This window comes from Schistosoma haematobium, chromosome 4 (assembly GCF_000699445.3).
Source record: "Schistosoma haematobium chromosome 4, whole genome shotgun sequence".
Classification (NCBI taxonomy): domain Eukaryota; kingdom Metazoa; phylum Platyhelminthes; class Trematoda; order Strigeidida; family Schistosomatidae; genus Schistosoma; species Schistosoma haematobium.
The window spans coordinates 21,831,496-21,845,313 of record NC_067199.1 but is presented as its reverse complement, the minus strand read 5'-3'; the positions used below and the strand labels follow the sequence as shown (position 1 = coordinate 21,845,313).

Genomic DNA, 13,818 nt, shown 5'->3' with positions numbered 1-13,818 from the left:
ATAAAATAAAATAGGTCATTATTCTACCGGATAATACTGTGATAAGCTTGTTCAATGATTTATTTGAACAATAAACAACACGGAATATAGGATTCCTCAGCAGTGCGCATCCACGATTCCGCACGCGGGACTAGAACCCAGGACCTTCGGCCTCGCGCTCGAACCCTTAACATCTAGATCACTGATACGGCCGTCCAATTCTCCCAGGTTTTCAATGGTGGTCTAACATTGATCCATTCATGATATCAATCTAAACCCAACAATCTCCACAACCCTATACAGATAATACAAAATATATTGTAGCAATTAAAAATGTGCACAAGAATGAAAAAAAATCAAATAGTTACTCAAGTGTTGGTAAAGAATAAACTACGAAATCAGTATCTACGTTCCCCATTAAATTTTATGATACAGTTTCGAAATACTTATTTGGTTTAGAAAGTATTTTTAAATGTATTAGTCGTAAAATTGGAATGGAACAATGAATAACGGTATCATTTTGACTTAATAAACACTGTTATTAGTATTACTAGCCTGAAATTGTCTAATCTAAATTTTGTAGTCAACACTTTGAAAACACGTCAATAGTTTGGAAATCAGTTATAATAAACCGATGGTTCTATAAAAAATGAAGGAAGGGCACTTTCTAGAGATTTCAAATAATAGCAGATTAAAGTGACTTCAATAACATTTACTTACAAGATAGTATGTAATTTAACATAAGAATAAAACAGTGAATCATTCTTCAGAGATCAAAATAACAGTTATATCTTACTTCGACCAACTTAAAGTTTTCAGCACTCTGTTTTACTCCATCGGGCATAGTCAGTTGATATAAGCGGTCGTTAGTTAAATATAATGTATATCCAAATTACTTTACTGATATGAACTTAATAACTATAGGTCATGTATACACCTTCGGAAGTTTCAACTTAGAATGAAACAGTTTTCTATTGCTTTTCAGTTAACTAATGAACATTCAATTGATGACTTATTGTGACATATATAGTCTGTTAGTTTTTTTATGTTTATTGGTGAAAAATGTTATCTGTTAAGTGATACCAATGTAGATGTTATTTTGTTAGATACTATAATCATAAAAGCGTTTATCTGAGAAAACTCAATTCTTTTAGGAAATTGTCCAACTTACACCATTCTCAAATAAAAACGACAATTACTTCAAGTAGATGATAGATATTTTGTTTATAAAATTAATACAACAGTCTATGACAAGTCACTTTAAATTCTGTATGTACAATCTTCATAATTAAGTCCGTAAAGTAAATTACTTGTAGCAAACATTATCTATCATTTGTTATTAGAAATTTTTTTTTTGGTTCCAAATTTTAAAAATGGCTAGGCTTCTATAGATTTCTTCGGTCAGTATGATGCCTTAAGTTACTCAACATTGGTTTATATTATTACTTGATCGGAGACTAAAATATGATACGATTAAGTTTTTTGTCTTGATGTTTTTCTACATTGAAATAAAACTAGTAAGCATATTACTGTCTTTAAGTTAACATTTAAATTGTATTGTGTTCAGCTGTCCATCTCAATAGTAGCATGTTCGTAGAACTATACGGCCTCAGTTTAACCACATGAATCTTTTCATCAACACAGATCTTCACCAATGAACACATAATGTGGCATAAATAACAAGCGAAAACACAATACACACTTTATACACTTTTTAGCAGCTCGAGAAAAAATAATGGAACTTTTTCACTTATTCATGTTCATTTCATGATGTACTTTTATTTTAAAAGTGGCACTTACGTGTTAATTATAATCACTTTATAAATATATGTGCTTAAATATACCAATTGATTATAAATCTAAGTATAAGTTGTTGTTACGTGAAATAACTTGCTTGTTATACGAATGAGTTTCAAACTCCCAGTGTTTATATAGAGTATATTTGTTACATGTTAAGAGTGTAGTTTGTTTAATAAATTAGTAGATTGCAATATTGTACTGAGTACTGAATTCAAAAAATGGATTCTTACTAGGTATGTTGAAAAGTATTAATATCATGTATTCTGAGGGCGTGGTCATGATAGGGTTGATATTTGAACGGAATACCTCAGGTGGAAATTATAAGCGCCTCACAAAATTAGTCAATCTTTTCTTACATGAAACATTTGTGGTAGATTAGGTATATTACATAAAATCATTATATTTTAATATTTCCGTCTTGCTAAAATAAAAGTCTGTCAGATTACAACGAGATTGAAGTGAGCATAATTTAGTTTCCTGCGCGATGATACACAAGCCATGCAATACCCATTCAAACAGTTGACAATTACTGTCCGTAGGTATGACATGTGCTTTGCACCTTCTAAGTAAAAACTAATTTTATAAGACTGGAAAGATCTTGTGCTTCCACTCACTCGTAGTAGCCAGAAGATGGGAGTAGTTGAAGAGTCCGTGTATCTGAGTAGCTGTTTAAGTGTTGATGGTGGCGTGTGTGATGAGATCAATTCATGCATAGTGAAAGCCAGAATGGCTTATGTCAATCTGGGCTATCTTTGGCTCCTTCGTGATGTTACTCCGGTTGAAAACGGTCAGATCTACAACGCATCGATGAGAGTAGTTTCGCTCCATGCTCTCCTAGTTGAGAATATCAGACAACTCTCTGTGTTTGATCATCGTTGTCTCGAAAGGATTGCTGACATTAAATTACAATACTATGTTACTAATCCAGTGGTTCGACAAGATGTGTTCGGCCAAAGCGATAATAATTCATTCGGTGACACCGTTTCAAAACACCGACTTCGGTGTGTTGTACATATAATACGAATGTCGTTCCAGAGAATTCCACATCGTGCTTTATTTACAGACGCTAGAACTGGTTGGAAAAGCGGAGAGTTGGTCAGTGTATGATATGATGTGTTTGTATGACGGTAAGCTGTACAGAACTGACCTCTGTTGGTCGTTCACAATTCTGTGGTTGAAGTCTTAGAGATGGTGTCACACAGTGTCTTGAGACGTTACCAGACATAACTCAAAGTATAAACCCGTGGTGATCTCTCTGTAACCTTCGTTTACTTTCTTTATAAGTGAGAGTAACTTCTTTAACTGAAAAAATTCTTTTTGATTGTATTTTTCTTAACTGAACTGATTCGACCACTATTACTGTTCTTTCACTTTCATACACTAACTTCTGCCCCATTTTGTTCTTTTTTTTATCATACTCACCTTCACTTCGCCATCTTTTTACAACTTCATGTTTATGTTGTGACGCATATGTTTTTGGTATCCCTTTGAACCAATGTTTATTGTTCAAATAAATAGTAAATAAAATACAGTGTGAGTCATCAAAAATCACTAAATTCTGAAGAACTGCAAACTAATCAGCCTAAGACATTTACATTTCAAGTGGTGATATAAAAACAATTGTCTTCCATAAGTTTTTGGTGAGCTGATAATCGACCTTTATCCATAAGTACAAAACGATAATATTGTTAACATGTTAAAAAAGACCGTAGACATTCATGTTAAAACATCCAGATACTAAAAACAGTGTGATTTTGAGCCCTATTAGAGTTATGAGGGTGGTTGTTACTTTTCGTTGCTTATAAAATGGGAGGACGCTTGTTTTTGAGAGGGCTGAAAACCAAACTGGGTTAATTGTAGATTTGAAAGCATGGAAGCGTGACCATAGAGCTCAAGAAACAACTGCTTAGGGCTGGTCACATACGTCCTTTTTAGCAGGATTTTATAAGCTAGCTCCATACTTTTAAGGCCTTGTCTCCTGGTTCACAGATGCATGAAGGAATAACGAGGCGAGCTGATTTTAAGGCTGATTTACTCTAGATCCTTCCTTGGTTGTGAAGAAGTAGCACCGCTACAGATTCTCGTCATCTGAAGTAACAACCCTACTGCTACCATATCTTTAGACAGTTGTCAGTGTGACTTCACCCTCGTACCTTGGATTTCCCGCTTTTAGTTTCATCATTCTCCAACTGACCTGTCTGACGTGCTACAACCTGAAGGAACGACCGTTGTACTTAATATAACTTGACTAGATTATTGGAACATAAAAACCCGTTCACCACGCCAAGAGAGCAGCTATAGTTGGGATAAAGGACACTGTGTAGGCTGAATTCTATCGAGGATTAAGATACAATTTAAATTGCATAAAATAATCAGTTATTCATAAAAAATGTAGATACCTGAAACGGATGTGCACTAACTCAAGATATTAAATTTTGTACCGACATAGTAAAAAGAGAAATAAAATTAACTCAGTCTCATATTATCTAGCACAGTTTGGACTAGAATGATTGTAACTACTAGTGTACCATATGTTTATATCTAAGTGTTTAGTATTTTTTATCTTACTTTAAACTAGCCCTTTCATTTCCAAAACAGAACTGTTCACTTGTTAAATTTTATATTCCTTGTTCACTTGTATACAAACTTGTCTGTTTACACGTAGTGTGAAAAATATTAAACATAAAATCAGTAACCTGTTTATTGGAGTTTTTTACATATATATGATGTATATCTAAGTTAAATTATGACAAAGAAATCACATTTTTAAATAAATACTGTTTATTACTGATCTACATGCTTAGATTCTATAAATGCTACAAATGGATTATCTCTAAGATCATGATTATTATTACTGTTATCATTATTATTATATTCACCAAATGATGTAAAGAAGTGAGAAAAATAAGTAAATCAAACCTGGACGATTATTGATTACTAATGAGTTCTTGTACATATACTCCTAAATATATGTTCCATTTAGATATATTTTCATAATTGGGATGTATTTCATTATCCAAAATAAAGTGGTTATCAATTAACTACAAATTCGTTAATTAATTTTCTTCAGGAAGTGTCATAGACGTATACTTGTTAAAATTTATGGATTATTCTACACTCGACTCATATATCTATCTTAGATAATTATAAAAGTGTTTGTGGTCACTCATTTTATTTTTTTACTATTCTGATTAAAGATTAAAAGACTATAAGATAATTCAGTAAAATTGGTTAAGTACAATAGGAGACACGATATAAAGTTATCACAGAAAAAACAACGAAAATACATTGATAATAACTCTTAACTAGTGATGTGTCAAAGGTTTTTGTTTAATACTTAAATATAGTGAATAATAATAATAAAACATATTTTATTTACTTTGAAGAAGTGGTTTATATTAAGCTACGAAACGCCAAAAATACATTTTTCTACTCATTGGAACATAACAATAATTTGTCTATTATTAACTCCCTACCCAATGTTCAGTTTATTTGAAACTATCAAATTCAACCTTGGTATGGATACCTATATTAATAATATTCTAGCAGACCGCATATTAACTGCTTAAAGAAAATCTGTTTGTGATGAAATCCATCGTGAGGTTGATTATTGAGGTGAATCGATTATCAGCTTTGACTAGAGAAGTTTTTCATGGGTCATCATTAAAATGTATAGGTTTCTTTGGACCTGTTATATTTTCTACGATGAGTAACGTTTTTAAATCGTGTTATGTAAATCGTCTCAGGCAACAAGTTGATTACTGTTAAAAAAAACCCAGCTACTTGATAACAGTTAGTTGGTTAAATAACTAGTCTGGTGACCACAGAATTTAACATAATTAAGTTTATTCCTTAAACAGGTGTTCGTTACACACTGATAAAGATTATGAAGTAGAGCAAAGCAAATATTCAGTAAGTGACTGACCAACATAAATTTTTAACTGGAACTATCTTTTTATCTCCTACACCCAAACCACTTAGTTAATAGATAATATTTTACCATATATGTGCCTGATGATTTCCATTTTTTACTTAAAAATTAATTTTATCAGAAGGGGTTTGTGGAGATTTTAGAAATTTCATAGATTGAAATCATGAGTCAATTGAAGCTAGACCACCATAGAAAACCTGGAAGCACTAGAAAATTTCTAAAATCTCTACAAACCCCTTCTGATAATCATCTGCTCACTAGTGACTGACTCCAAGAGATACTCCTGGAGTTATAGTGAGAAGCCGTTACCAGTGGAGTTCGACCAGGTTTGTTGTGAGATATCAGCTCACTGAAGACAATGGTGTACGGTGGCGCAACTTCGTCAAAAATTAATTACCATATTTATAAAATTCACCACATATGATGGACATATTAAACAGATTATTCATTAGTTGACAGGGGCTCTAGTGATGAGCAAATTTATCAATAGCTATTGCACAAGTAATAGGAATTTTATTAATATTAAAATTCTTCTAGAAATCATGTAAATATATGGAAATATCTAAACTCAATAAAAGGGAACTAGGTTTTTGAGTGACATGGATAATTTCTTACGTTATATTAGCAAATCTTACTCCTAATATCAAGGTAGCAACATTAAAAAGTTAGTTTTTTCGATTCATTTGGATAATTATTATTTCCAGAATATATTACTATTATAATTGAGGTAGGTTTTGAAAATCACTGGTTCTACCTGGTGAGCCTTCCGAGACTGGAATTCTCCACTGGTCCACTAGTAGCAATTAGTCCGTGACGAAATAATATCTCGTATTTGTCTTGTTTGTTGCTTAATAATACTATGAAACAGTCAGAAATTGACAGTGGTGAAAATTAGATGTCAGATAGGTAAAAACCTCGTGTCTAGTTAAATTATTATCTACAAAGTTGGAGTGTATATATGGATTATTCATTAAGTGTAAGCAGTTGAGAAAAACTGTTGTCCTTGATTCTGACAGCATAATACCGGTTAACATTCGAAACTAAAGTTTAACACTGCTTATCAGTGATGAAATGTTTTCATGTAATAAAAACGTTGACCAATTATATTCTTTGGACAAATGTATACTATCATTATTATAGGGACTGGTGATTCCAAAGCTAACATAATTAACAAATAGTAAATTTAAGCACGAAATCACAGTAGTTAGGCATAGTAAACGTCTTTTCTGCAACCGTTAGCATAAGATTTTTTCCTGAAGATCAATCACAAAGTTTACCAAAATTTCCCTTTTGCATTTTTTCAATACCTCTCATGTAATGAGTATCTAGTTCATTCTTGGATTTGATTTAAAGACCAACCTAAAGATAAAATATTAAATTATCAGAGTATAGAATAGTTAATTTTATTTTGTTTTCTTATACGACCCTCACATATGACACCGTACGGAGTGGAGTGAGATCCTCATACTCTGGAAATTGTTTTAAGCAAGGAGCAACTAATGCTAAACAACGTCATACAACAATGGGTTCACTGGTTCTTTGAACCATATTCATGGAGTTAAGGCAAACTAACACATAGCAATACGATGAAAATATACTTATGTCAGTCGCTTTATACTGTCAGCTAACCACTTTGCTGTTTTATGCAGGTCTGGCAGTGATAATTTCTTAAACTGCATAAAAATCCTTGTTGCTCTCTAGACTTCTAAATTCGCTGACACGGTGACTTTATCGTATCCCAGAAACACAATGCAGCTAAGTCTCCATGGTTATTACTTCAGTTCAGGTTGTCATATAATAACAACAAAACAAGTCAAAATTAACGAGATTTATAGCGAAAGAGTAAAAATGTAGTAGTATTCATAATAGTGAAAAATGTTAAACATTGATGGGGACGGTACAAAAAGAAGGTAAACTTTATCGTTTAGGATTGATCAGATCTCAAAAGAATAGAATAACGATACATAAAATGAAGTATTTTACATTACAACTTTTGGAGGGTCACCAAGATATTATAATGTAAATAAAATTCTATATGGCAGTCTTGATTTGGGATATTAATACTAGTTGTTAAAATTACTTCCCAGACAATGTCCATACAACAGATAACAAAAATATAATTTTGACAATTGCCAACTGCTCGCAGCCGAATGTCGGTACAAACATACATACATTCGTGACAGTATTATAAATTGATACTTTATAAATTACGTCCAATTTACAATAATTTTACAAACACCTGATTAGTTCTTTTTATCCTTATAACTTTAAAATGTAGGTTGATTAGGAAATCTACAAGGAAGTGTTATTTAAATGAAATAGTATGATCAATATGCTGCAAATTTCACTAGTCAAGGTCCTAATCTACGAAGAAGTCTAATAACGCATAGTATTTTTACGATTTATCAGTTGAGTGGTTTAACTTTCATCTATGTATTAAGTAAACATTTCACTTGTAAATAATAACTGTTAAGAGCTTACATATCAAGGATGATATTTAAAAACACGAGTCATAAACAATAAACACCGTTATGAATATAATTATATCAAAAACCTGATTATGGATATAGTTTTATGTTAGTTAGATTAATGTTTAGTAGTAATTCAAATTCGAACTGCGTCACAAGGCAAGCCCTCACATGGAATCCTCAAGGCCAAAGAGGAAGACCAAAGAACACATAACGCCGAGAAATGGAGACAGACATGAGAAAAATGAACAAAAATTGGACAGAACTGGAAAGGAAGGCCCAGGACAGAGTGGCTTGGAGAATGCTGGTCGGCGGTCTATGATGCATTTGGAGTAACAAGCGTAAGTCAGTAAGTGAGTAAGTAATTCAACTTAGATTTCTTTACAGTGATGTAGAGATAGATCAAAAAAATGTTGGAATCATTTCAGCATGAAGTCACGAGTGCACTCAATTTAGGATTTCAAAACAAGACCAAAATAGTTGCCTAACTCTGACTAGTATACAACGGTATTATAATTATAGTCATCGCTAGCTAGCTGTTACCTTTAATATACAAGAAAACTTCTACAAAACGACCTAATATATTAGTCCAGACTTCTGAAAAATGTATTTATTGATCTTAACTGGTTTTAATTATATTAATTAACGGAATAATTGTTACCTACATAATTAATTATCTTTATTTATTATGATTCTTATTAATTCTATCCACTTAAAAAATAGATTTTTTGTTTCTATGTTATGATATTTTCATGAGAAATTATTTTCATAGTTGGCAAGACAATCCAAATAAAATCAAAAATCATTTGAAAGGGGATTTTATATTCAGTTTAAAATTCATTATCAATAAATTTAATGAGAAAATGCGAGAAATGAATTTGAAATCAACTAGAGAGTAATGAATGAAAAGGTCATTAATTTAGAATGAGTTAACGGTTCGGAACTTCCTTATTATCGGTGTTTCTTTAATTTCTAATCTAAAACGAAGGGTATTTTCAAGACAGTCAGTTGTTTACAAATCAATTGGTTGCAGGCGATTCTTTTGCTTAGATATTCAATAATTTATCATTAGTTGTAAAAGACACCCCCCTGTACAATTTTTCCCCTCATATTAAAGTACGACGAATGGATGAAATGATTGCAAGGATTTTCCACTACTACTTTAACATTTTAAGGTATAAATATCCAGTAACTTTATTTATAAGTAATTTTTTTAACCCGTAGATAAAGATGTACACCGAGTTTAAATCATATTACAAACTGAACGTGTTCTGGCACAACTGATCATTGGTAGTCAGCTTCCATTCTTGAAATACTTCTCCGTGGATATGCGTCTACTGCACTTTTCAAGGAAGCTTTCACATGGCCATGGTTTTCATACGAATCAGAGGTAAGCGTGGTACTTTTAGTTAGAGTTAGTGTATACGGTAGGTTTACCTAGTGGGTTGAAATAACTGCCATTTTAAAGAGGTTATAGTACACTGTTTATACGATTTGAAATAACGAATGGCGCATGAAGTCAGTCTGGTCATTGCTTATCATGAAACAACATCTAAAGTCAGGGTCAAAGACTCATTGACGGTTCCCTGAGAAAACCACATGTATGGACATTTAGGAGGTATCACACCTCTCACAAAAAATCACGATCATTAACAACGAAGGAAATAAAGATTTCGAAATACTCGTTTTAAGTGATTATCCCTACAGATTTTATAATCCGTGAATATACTGTACATAATATTACATTTGATTGTAGATTCAATTCAGGATGGTTTATACTATTTTCATTCATTTTGATCTTTGTTTAATTCCATGCCTCAGCTCTATCGAGATTTCCACTCCGTTCTAACGGTTTTTAGTTTGTAATTGCCCCGAAACCTGGTGTTTAGAGTGTATTATAACATTGGTAAAGTCAGCCAGTCAGTCAGTCAGCTACAACGTAGGACCGGGCACATATATGCATCGGTCCAAGTTGCCATACCTCATTAACACAACAAGATGGACACCGGATTCATAGGAGTGGTTAATTCAGAGGTGGTAATATATAAAAGAAAGATTCCAATAAGGATATAGTACACGAAGAAAGAATTAGTTCGTAGAAAGAAAGATATGAAGTGATTTTAATCTAATAGTTTAAGGGAAGACAGAGAGTGCATACACCGACGCCATTGTGACCGATTCAGAGCCATGTCACCAAGAGTCTCCAACCATTGGTTACGAAAGTCACGCGGACCCCAACCAAGTAGTCTGCATCTACCAACATGGCTCAGACTAGAAGTTAGTGACTTCAAGCACTGATGCCACGTTTTGGTTTGGCCGCCCCTAGCCTTCTTCCAACCATCCCGACCGTTGTTGCTACCTTGACGTGGTGGTCGGGCTTGCCTATCGTGATGAAGCAACCGAGCTATACTGGCTGCAACAACCGTTCCTCAAGGTCCTACCATGTCAGACAGGTCGGTTGAAGAGTGGTAAGACTAAAAGCAACAAACCCAAAGTCCAAAGGCGAAGTCGTACTGCTGACTGTACAGAGGTGTGACAGCAGTAAGGTGTTTCCTTCAGACAATCAGTATAACAACGGTGATGCCTTCCCTCAAGGAGAGGTAGGGTTGGAAAAGGTCGGCCCTAAAAATGCACACCTCGCCTTATCCCACGGATATCCGTCTCCGGCTGTAAGGTCTCAACAAGTACGGAGCTAACACAAAAGTCACCCCTAAAAAGGTCGTGTGTGACCGACCCCAAGGAGGTGTCCCTTGGGCACTGCGGTCACGCTCTCAGGTCACTAAGACCACTTCTAATCCAATTTCCTTTCAGGTACCTCCATAAGAACCCTCCCACGGTGTGGGCAACCGGGAAGTGATAACCACCCTCATACCTCTAACAGCACTCAAAACCACTGTATTCATAATCAACCTCCCACATTGTTAAAAGGGTTGACAATAGCCCAAAACTGTACCAAATGATCCTAATGTTAATAAGGTAATCCTGGAGGTGGTTAGCGCGTCAATTAATGCTATTCGAAGACATGCTGAACGCTAAGTGAAGCTTCTCGAAGGAAAGCCGAACTGCTCCAGTAAGAGATTGAGAACATACAGTTGAAAACATGAGAATGAACTCAACTTGTCATGCAACACCAACGCGACTAAGTGAAACTAGTAAGATGAATGCTTAAGTATTACAATTAATAACAGTGGAAGTATTGATGGCGCAGGAGATTAGAGGTTATCAATAATCTCAAAACTCAAGAGACAGTGAGGGAATCCTTCTACTTCACTGCTACTGACTTTGAGTTCGAACTTCTCCTCTAGAAACTTTACTCAAACTGTTGATCAATTGAGAATCCACATAACCATATGTAAGTTCTGCTTTATAATATTGATCACTGCCACTTTCCTTTAGATGATCGAGGAATATTAGTAGCCTATCATCTAGATTCATTATTTCATTCATTGAGATTTTCTGTCACAGGTTCTATTTTCACTTCAGATTTTCAATGTACAAGTGAGTGATGCCACTTCATGGTGGAGAAGTTAAATCGAATAATCAAATACCGTGTGAGAAAACGAAAATTATATGCCAACTGTACAGACTGACTTAAAATTAAACACGTTTGGAAAACAAATTTTGTACTTAGGGCGAAAATCCCAAGGAAAAACTTACATTTGAACTAGTAAATATTTAGAAATCAACATTCGTGCATTGAATACACATGTAAATATTCAATTATTTAACAAAATTTAACCTCAGTAATATAAAGAAATAATTATCGGGAAAATAATTCCACTTACCAATTCTTCATTTAATAAATTTATTAATTCAGTATATCGACTTAACAATCGATCAGTAAGAAACTCACGTCTCTTCTTTAGATAGTTAAAGTAATCCACTGGAAATGATGGTTCATTAGTATCATTGTTACTGGTACTACTACTGTAATTTGAAATCCTATTATTATTATTATTATTATTATTATTATTATTATTTATTTGTTCATTGGCTGATTTATTATTGTGATCAGCGTCAAATTGTTGCTTCAATGATGTAGATATAGAAGATGTTGATAAATGTGATTGATTCCTGGGCATTTGATAATGACTGATAATTTCACGTGGTAATAGGCTGTAAGACGTTCCACGAAATGATTTTGGTTGTTTTGTTAATGCATCGAAATAATCCGCTAAAGTAATTGAAGTGAAATTATCTTCTTTTTTATTTAATGCATAATTATTCATATGTTAAATATATAAAAGTGAAAAGAAGAGAAGAAAACAACACAGAATGAATACAGTTACTATTCAACATATAACTAAGTAATCATATGAAACAAAAATGAACTGAAACGATGGCCACATTAATATATTATGATCATAGGTGAGACCAGTTGATAAGACTTATAATTTCACCTGATTACGCTCAATAGTTTTTTTTAATATTATTATTATTATTATTATTCAAATGTCATCACACCTACACATTCAGTGTACAATGATGCTAATTATTATTGGCCAATTCAACAAGATTTATTGATCACAACTCACTTTTCTAGTGTACGGGTTACATTATAAACTATGCATATTGAATTAAAAGTAAATTCATAAAAAAAAAATTCGAGTACTTGTTTAATTAATTCACTTTTTTTGTTTTGTTGTTTATGGACAGCATTTAATTTTGTTTAGTAAACAATGATTGTGTACCGTTATGATTCATATATTGATTTCTAGGTTATTATGAATTATAGTGTTTGTAATAAAAACATCGACATTATAATTCTATACAAATTGTAGCCTTTAATTTATATGTCGAAGGGATTTTATATTCTTTTAGTTTGTATTCAAAACATAGTTAACCAATTTTTTATTAGCTTACTGAATGAACACTACAATATTGCTTATTGAAGTTTCATCAAATGTATTAACAACATGGAACAATTGTATCAAGATGAAGAGAGTTGTCAAAAGAATGAAGTGTATGCTTTGGATTTCTGTGAACTAACCAGTTTCTAAAATATAACATGTACTTTAGTCTAGTGATCTAAGTAGTTTATGTGTTCTTTAAAAATTTCACATATAGTCGATCTGTAATACGATTAAACATTGATATGATGGAATAAAGAGGCAAAATTATATATATATATATATATATATATATATATATATATATATATATATATATATATATATATATATATATATATATATTCAATGGTTAAAATCATGAGTCAGTTGAAGCTAGACCACCATGGAAAACCTGGAAGCACTGTACAGCCGTTTCGTCCTATTGTGGGACTCCTCAGTAGTGCACGTCTACGATCTTAACCGTTGAGATTACTATAATATCCACAAAACCCATGTGATATATATATATATATATATATATATATATATATATATATTCGACTTATTATGATTTGTATTAAAAATTTTGTTTTTATTACATTAGAGATTATTCAATGTAAAATATTAACATTATTTTTAGTATAATACTTTTTATTCAATTTAACTAGGTGATTTACTTTTATTGTTTCCTTAAAATATGGTATTATTTTTGTATTCAATTAACTTGAACTATGTTCATTATGATATGTAGTACGCAACTGATTATAATTATGGGTACTTTTTTATATTCATGAGTGTAAAAATCAAT

General features: G+C 32.5%; 1 protein-coding gene across 2 annotated transcripts in view; it reads right to left on the bottom strand.

The window, feature by feature from the left end:
- Positions 1-13,818, bottom strand: part of MS3_00007648 (uncharacterized protein) — a 62,501-nt gene that overhangs the window by 28,008 nt on the left and 20,675 nt on the right. The window contains exons 2-3 of one of the 2 annotated variants that reach the window (XM_051215963.1): positions 11,964-12,379; positions 2,010-3,264 (exon numbers count right to left, since the gene is read on the bottom strand). In XM_051215963.1, the coding sequence (XP_051066509.1) occupies positions 3,220-3,264; positions 11,964-12,379 (461 nt within the window). In that variant the 3' untranslated portion in view covers positions 2,010-3,219. The remainder of the gene's footprint in view (positions 1-2,009; positions 3,265-11,963; positions 12,380-13,818) is intronic. The other variant, XM_035729807.2, reaches the window with a different exon arrangement.